This window comes from Cervus canadensis, chromosome 27 (genome assembly GCF_019320065.1).
Source record: "Cervus canadensis isolate Bull #8, Minnesota chromosome 27, ASM1932006v1, whole genome shotgun sequence".
NCBI classification, from domain to species: domain Eukaryota; kingdom Metazoa; phylum Chordata; class Mammalia; order Artiodactyla; family Cervidae; genus Cervus; species Cervus canadensis.
The window spans coordinates 4,654,924-4,662,937 of NC_057412.1; the positions used below are offsets into that span (position 1 = coordinate 4,654,924).

Here is an 8,014-nt window from a genome sequence, read left to right on the forward strand (position 1 = left end):
CATCAGGGTCTTTTCTAATAAGTAGGCTCTTTGAATCAAGTGGCCAAAGTATTGGAGCTTCAGCTTCAACATCAATCCTTCCAATGAATACTCAGGATTGATTTCCTTTGGGATTGACTCATTTGATCTCCTTACAGTCCAAGAGACTCTCAAGAGTCTTCTCCAACACCACAGTTCAAAAGCATGAATTATTTGGTGCTCAGCCTTCTTTATGGTCCAACTCTCACATCCATACATGACTACTGGAAAAACCAAAGCTTTGACTATATGGACCTTTGTTGGAAAAGTAGTGCTTCTGCTTTATATGCTGTCTGGGTTGGTCATAGCTTTTCTTCCAAGGAGCAAGTATCTTTTAATTTCATGTCTGCAGTCATCTGCAGTGATTTTGGAGCCCCCCCAAAAATAAAGTTTCTCACTGTTTCCATTGTTTCCCCATTTATTTGCCATGAAGTTATGGGACCAGGTGCCAAGTTCTTCACTTTTTGAACGTTAAGTTTTAAGCAAAATTTTCACTCTTCCTTCACTGTAATCAAGAGGTTCTTTAATTCCTCTTCACTTTCTGCCATAAGGATGGTGTCATCTGCATATCTGAGGTTACTGATATTTCTCCTGGCAATCTTGGTTCCAGCTTGTGCTTCATCCAGCCCAGCATTTCTCATAATGTACTCTGCATATAAGTTAAATAAGCAAGGTGACAATATGCAGCCTTGACATACTCCTTTCCCAGTTTCGAACCAGTCTGTTGTTCCATGTCTGGTTCTAACTGTTGCTTCCTGACCTGCATATAGATTTCTCAAGAGGCAGGTCAGGTGGTCTGGTATTCCCATCTCTTTCAGAATTTTCCAGTTTGTTGTGATCCACACAGTCAAAGGCTTTAATGTAGTCAATGAAGCAGAAGCAGATGTTTTGCTGGAATTCTCTTGCTTTTTCTATGATCCAGCAGATGTTGGCAATTTGATCTCTGGTTCCTCTGCCTTTTCTAAATGCAGAAGGGTGACTTTAATTTGTGAATTTTTGTTTACCTTGATACAGCTGTACCAGTGATTAGAAGTCCAAAGTAGCAACATAATCAATATAAAAACAATATAAACTACTCAACCTTTCAGCAACCATGTGCTAAGTTCTTGAGAGATGGACAGAGGCTGGCTAGACATTTAATGGAAATGATAAACACAATCCAACCCTTAGAAGGATCTCAGAATGTGTGACATTTACAGCCGTAAACAACATAATCTTAAAAATACAAATAAAGACTTTTATTTTACTTTATAGTATGGTAGCACCGCCAGACTGATGTTGCCACAAGAGCAACATCTTGGTCTGTATGATGATATTTAATTTGATTAGAAATACTTTCACTCATTTATCCCTCAAAATGTGGCAGGCAGTCTGGTATCATACATATCATCTCAGTAGGAAATGGCCACCCACTCCAGTATTCTTGCCTGGAAAATTCCGTGGACAGAGGAATCTGACCGGCTACAGTTCACAGGGTTGCCGAGTTGGACACGACTGAAGTGACTGAGCAGGCCACAGCAATTGTTGATATTCCGCCCTCTGGTGGTTAGGGGGTGCCACTGCATCTGCAATCATGTCGACTTTAAGACCAGTAAATTGCTTTTCAACTATTTAGTAGCAAAGAATCCAGTCGCCGTAAGCCATCAGGTAATGATTCTATTTATTTCTCAAGAATTCTAGGAAGTAGACTACATAATTATCATTTTCAAGTGCCTACAGAACTAATGCTTAGTTTGTAGTGAGTTGAATGAAAATGATTCCAAGGTGACTAGTTGTCCTAACCTACGTCATTCTGTTGAGATATGCCAGGCCACTCCCTCTATAAACTCAGCACCAGTTAAAATTAAAACTGTATACTGGAACACCTGCTAATTCAGCACTTAACTAGACAGAATGCTCAAGTTAATGCCTCATCCCAAAGAGAAAAGAACTCGTGGAGCTGCCTTATTCGTAAATGACAGACCCACTCACAACTGACACTGTCTTCATGTGGAGATTTGGAACCGGCCGGGTATGCACTAATTTACTACACATTGTGAGGTTAATAAAGAGGTTAACTGCTGGAGACAATTGTGTGAAGGTTGGCCTGGGTGGTGTCCTGTCTTTGCCCCTCAGAATTTGGCAACAGGACTCGGCTGGCAGTGAACAGTACTGCCGTTTTGCTTGGTAAATGCTTTCAAAAACATTTGCCTGTGTTGTTTCTATGGGCAAGCAAATGTTATTCTAAAATAATTGATTCAGCTAATAAGAGCCTTCCTTAATGATTTTCTTCCTATTTCACTGAGCGGTGGTTGAGAGGCAGGCATGGTTATTATTATTTCTTTTTTATAACCTGTGCACACTTGCCAATTCCTGGGTATGTTCCGGTGTCAGAACTGTATACCTTAAGGCTTTTAGCTGTAATCTGAGTGAATTTTTACTTAGCAACTTCTATTAATTAATGTTTCAAAACACACTGATGGAGCTCTTATTATGTACCAGCCAGGCATGGCGTTTAGAGTTAAGGATATAGTAGTGAGAAAGATATCTATTTCTTGCCTTTATGGATCTTACATTGTAATGACAAAGACATAATGAAGAAACAAAATCATTATAAGCTGAGATAAGTATTGTGAAGGAAAAAAATACGATACTCCAAGAATGTGATTTTTTTTCAACTGGAAAGATAAAGGAAAGAACTGAAGAGAAGCATTTAAGTTGAGACACAAAAACTGAGGAAGGGAGCTGTATATGGAAAGGGAGAGGGCAGTGAAGGAATGAAATAGACAACTGCATGTGCAAAATACGGAAGCAAGGGAATGCTTGGCATGTTCAAGGAACTAGGTGAAGACTTGGGAGAAGAGAGCATTCTGGGCAGAGGAGAGTGGTGAGATTTGGAGAAAGAAAAATAGGCAGCAACCAGGTCTTAGATGGTGCTGTAGGGGAATGGGTCTCATTTTTCAAGAGCAATGAGAATCCATTTACTGCTTTGAAGAGGAGAAGCTTTTGTGTAATGATGAATACAAATGTGCATAAACATTAAATGGCTTGTTATAGGGTTCATGTGGAGGGCATCTTTCATCTCACAAAAGTGGTCATGCAAAATTATAAATAATCTGCCTGTATTACAAAAGCATTATACAGAAATTGAGTGTATAACCTGTCAAGCTGAATGTGGACACTCAGAGGTGTCCTTTTAAGTATATAATATCCTTGGTCCATCACTTATTAAAGAGGAGCTTGTATAAGGGTTATTCAAAGTTCCTGAGTGTTCTTGGTTTGCTTCAGACCAAGAGAGGTAGACCAGAGTGCTGGGAGTCTGCCATTTCACTGTCATAAGCTGAACTCAATAAATTACAATATATGCTAGAGAAATCCTGTTGCTAGGTCTTGGGCTATGAGTATGAAACTACGCTAAGTACAGCATAATAGCATTATAAATGTAGGAGCTGATCATTCTTCCATCAAAAACAAAGCACTGAATTAAAAAAAAATGTAGAGCATACTTGGAAACTAACAGAGATCATTCTGTCATTTTTGAGATTGCATCCAAGTACTGCATTTCAGACTCTTTTTTGTTGACCATGATGGCTACTCCCTTTCTTCTAAGGGATTTCTGCCCACAGTACTAGATATAATGGTCATCTGAGTTAAACTCACCCATTGCAGTCCATCTTAGTTTGCTGATTCCTAGAATGTCGACGTTCAATCTTGCCATCTCCTGTTTGACCGCTTCCAATTTGCCTTGATTCATGGACCTAACATTCCAGGTTCCTATGCAATATTGCTCTTTACAGCATCGGACCTTGCTTCTGTCACCAGTCACATCCACAACTGGGTGTTGTTTTTGCTTTGGCTCCATCCCTTCATTCTTTTTTGGAGTTATTTCTCCACTGATCTCCAGTAGCATATTGGGCACCTACCAACCTGGGGAGTTCCTCTTTCAGTGTCCTATCTTTTTGCCTTTTCATTTTCAAGGCAAGAATACTGAAGTGGTTTGCCATTCCCTTCTCCAGTGGACCACATTCTGTCAGGAATACGTGAACCATGAACTTCCAGAAGTTCAAGCTGGTTTTAGAAAAGGCAGAGGAACCAGAGATCAAATTGTCAACATCTGCTGGATCATCAAAAAAGCAAAAGAGTTCCAGAAAAACATCTATTTCTGCTTTATTGACTATGCCAAAGCCTTTGACTGTGTGGAATACAATAAACTGTGGAAAATTCTGAAAGAGATGGGAATACCAGACCACCTGAACTGCCTCTTGAGAAACCTGTATGCAAGTCAGGAAGTAACAGTAAGAACTGGAGATGGAACAACAGACTGGTTTTAAATAGGAAAAGGAGTATGTCAAGGCTGTATATTGTCACCCTGCTTATTTAACTTATATGCAGAGTACATCATGAGAAACACTGGGCTGGAAGAAGCACAAGCTGGAATCAAGATTGCCGGGAGAAATATCAATAACCTCAGATATGCAGATGACACCACCCTTATGGCAGACAGTGAAGAGGAACTAAAAAGCCTCTTGATGAAAGTGAAAGAAGAGAGTGAAAAAGTTGGCTTCAAGCTTAACATTCAGAAAACTAAGATCATGGCATCCGGTCCCATCACTTCATGGGAAATAGATGGAGAAACAGTGGAAATAGTGGTTGACTTTATTTTTCTGGGCTTCAAAATCACTTGCAGATCGTGATTGCAGCCATGAAATTAAAAGACGCTTACTCCTTGGAAGGAAAGTTATGACCAACCTAGACAGCATATTTAAAAACAGAGACATTACTTTGCCAACAAAGGTCCATCTATCAAGGCTGTTTTTCCAGTGGTCATGTATGGATGTGAGAGTTGGACTGTGAAGAAAGCTGAGTGCCAAAGAATTGATGCTTTTGAACTGTGGTGTTGGAGAAGACTCTTGAGAGTCCCTTGAACAGCAAGGAGATCCAACCAGTCCATCCTAAAGGAGATCGGTCCTGGGTGTTCATTGGAAGGACTGAAGCTGAAGTTGAAACTCCAGTACTTAGGCCATTCCATGCGAAGAGTTGACTCATTGGAAAAGACCCTGATGCTGGGAGGGATTGGGGGCAGAAGGAGAAGGGGACAACAGAGGATGAGATGGTTGGATGGCATCACCGACTCGATGGACATGAATTTGAGTAAACTCCTGGAGTTGGTGATGGACAGGGAGGCCTGCGTGCTGCGATTCATGGGGTCGCAAAGAGCCGGACATGACTGAGCGACTGAACTGAACTAAAAGCATACTTGAAACAGGTTTCTTACAAAGGCAGATTATCAAGCACAAGGTAAATGTACTACTTGGTGTAAAATATAATCAAAACAATGAATGTGTCAGAACCCATTGCTAATTCAGAAGAATAAGTAATAACATCTAACCAGGAAAATCAGGGGAAAGCTTTAAAGAGAGTTAACATTTAAATTTCACTTTCAGTAAGATGAGGGGAATGAAATGTTAGACAAAGGGAAAGATGTTTATAGGGCAATGGTCAAATTCAATACTTTGGGTGAAGAGTTCGAAGGAGAATGAGGGCAATTTCAATCAAATCAACCTCTTACTGAAAAATGTTTTGATTATAATATCAAGTTCTGCTAAGGTGCCATTTCTCAAAATGCCAGTGCTGAATATTAATCATTATTCAATTGGCTATTTCTACATATATTCTTATAGTCCATTTACCAATATGGAGAGTCATGGTGACTAACGAAAAAAACAAAAAATGTTAGCTTGGTGACCTGTTGGGACTCATATTTGACAAGCCCCACCCCAATGAGTCAGGTTTGGGGCTAACATGAAAGCTATTTTGAAGATTCAAAGTGGACCGGCTTCTTTGTTAATAAAACATCATCCTCATATATAAGTAAGCAAAGTGCTAATGAGATGCTATCCTTCCAGTAAGCTTAAGCAATGACGTAGCAAGAGTCATGAGAAGAAGCCAACACCCAGTTTTCAGAGTATATAACCTCCTCAGTAATGAACTGGATCTTCAGGCCAACATGTTGGGTCCCCGGGACCAACTCAATCAAGGATTTTCACAATATGACCCAGAGACCTGTCCAGTCGCTCAAGAACTTCTACAGTGCCCCACCTCTCTCTGCCATTGTCCATGAATCGAATGTTACAAAGTTTGAAGATGGATTCTTTTTACCCAGCAGTTGCTACAGCAGGACCTGGCTCCTGGACACCTTTCCAGAAACCTACAGGAAGACCACCAGCTGCATAACACCTGGAGGTGAATGGGAATTACACAGAGAGGAGAGCTGTGTGCAAAATGTCTGTCTCTCCAGAGTCGTCCAAACAACTTGTCCTAATTCCAGGCCCTGTGAAAGGACAGCATGCCAGTCAAGAAGTCCCTCGGCAGTGTTGGAGTGTGTTTCTCAGCCTTGCCAGTCAGGAAGTAGCCAGCAAACGGGGCTTGTAGTCCAGAGCTGCCAACCTGTGAGCGACACGGCAAAGCCTTGTCCACCCAAGACGTACGTGTCTAAGAGTTGCCAGACTCTGGAATGGGACTGTAGCCAGTGCCAAGCTCAGAGCCCTGCATCCAGCTCCTGTAGCTCTTTGGCCTATGTCACACCCGAGTCACAGCTCCTGGAAACTTCTTCTAACACTTATGAGCCAACTTGCTGTGTTACTGGTGGGTCGTCATTGCCTAGTGAGTAAAGAATCTGCAGAATGTGTAGGGAGACTCAGATTTTAAGTTCCACAAATTGGATCCTGAAAAATAGGATCTTTTATTTCTCTAAACGCTAACTATTTTTGCCTATGTTTGTGAGTGAATGAACTATCCTGTATTTTCTCCAATGAGAAAATTTTTTACTTTTTTTTTTTCCTTTTTGAGCATTTCTGGTGGGAAGCTAGGCTTCTCCGGTGGCTCAGGGGTAAAGAGCCTGCCTGCAATGCAGGAGACGTGGCAGCAGCCTCGGGTTCGATTCCTGGGTGAGGAAGACCCCCTGGAGAAGAAAATGGCAACTCACACCTGTATTTTTGCCTGGAAAAGCCCATGGACAGAGGAGCCTGGCAGGCTACAGTCCATGGAGTCGCAAAAGAGTTGGACAAGACTGAGCGACTAAACAAACTGGTGGTAAGCTGATAGGAAAGCACGTTAACTATTTTAGGTCACTAGGACACTATTTATCATAGAGCAATAAGAATTGCCACCAGGCAGGAACATGAATACTTAAAAAGCCCACATTACACTTTGACTACTGATTATTCTCAGTGGAAACACTAAGCATTGAGTCTGGCTTATTATAACACGCTGTAATAGAGAAAGGTTAACAGGCTACTAATATCAGAAGTACATACAGTACTAGAGCTTAAAGACACCTGGAAACCCATTTAGTCCTGTGAACTCTGCTGCCTTCAGCTGTATCAGAGGTTGCTCACATAGTTAATAGCATCAAACCACAACTCAAATCTATGTCTCCTCACTGTCCATCATTATTTTATTTACTGTAATACAGCACTCTTTTAGTTAGCTATTACATTGAACCTATTGTTTGACAAGTGCAGGACAGCTTTGAATTTCACTTCCATAAACTTCATAACCATGGAGTAGTCAGAGATATCTGAATATGATAAGTTCAGGTTTAGCATATTCACTACATTTCTGCTATTTTGGTTCCTCTTTTCACTATTTCAGTGTTTTGGGGTGTGTGATTTGGGAAAATACTCTTTGTATGAAATAAATTTACTTTATTTACATCACAAGCAATTGTTACTATTATTTTTATTTCACATTTTTATGAGTTTTATGTTAACAGTCCCCCCCTCCCAACCCAATTGGATTAAAAGTGTAAATTATAGGTTGGCCAAAAAGTTCATTCAGGTTTTTCTGGAAGATGTTATAGAAAAATGCAAACAAACTTTTTGGGAGCCAACTCAGTATTTGGAAGCAAAAAAAGAGAACATGATCCCTTACCATTGTTTGTACAGTATGTTTTGTTGTTCAGTCGCTAAGTCGTATCTGATTCTTTGTGTGCAGACACCGTGAGCTGCAGCTTGAC

At 40.7% G+C, this 8,014-nt stretch overlaps 1 protein-coding gene across 1 annotated transcript; it reads left to right on the forward strand.

Annotated features, from left to right (window-relative positions):
- The first annotated feature begins 6,002 nt into the window (after window positions 1-6,002).
- LOC122428935 (keratin-associated protein 27-1) lies at window positions 6,003-7,711 on the forward strand. Its single transcript, XM_043449096.1, has one exon. It carries the CDS (start codon window positions 6,048-6,050, stop codon window positions 6,666-6,668), a length of 621 nt encoding a protein of 206 aa, XP_043305031.1. The 5' UTR covers window positions 6,003-6,047; the 3' UTR covers window positions 6,669-7,711.
- The last annotated feature ends 303 nt before the right edge of the window (window positions 7,712-8,014 follow it).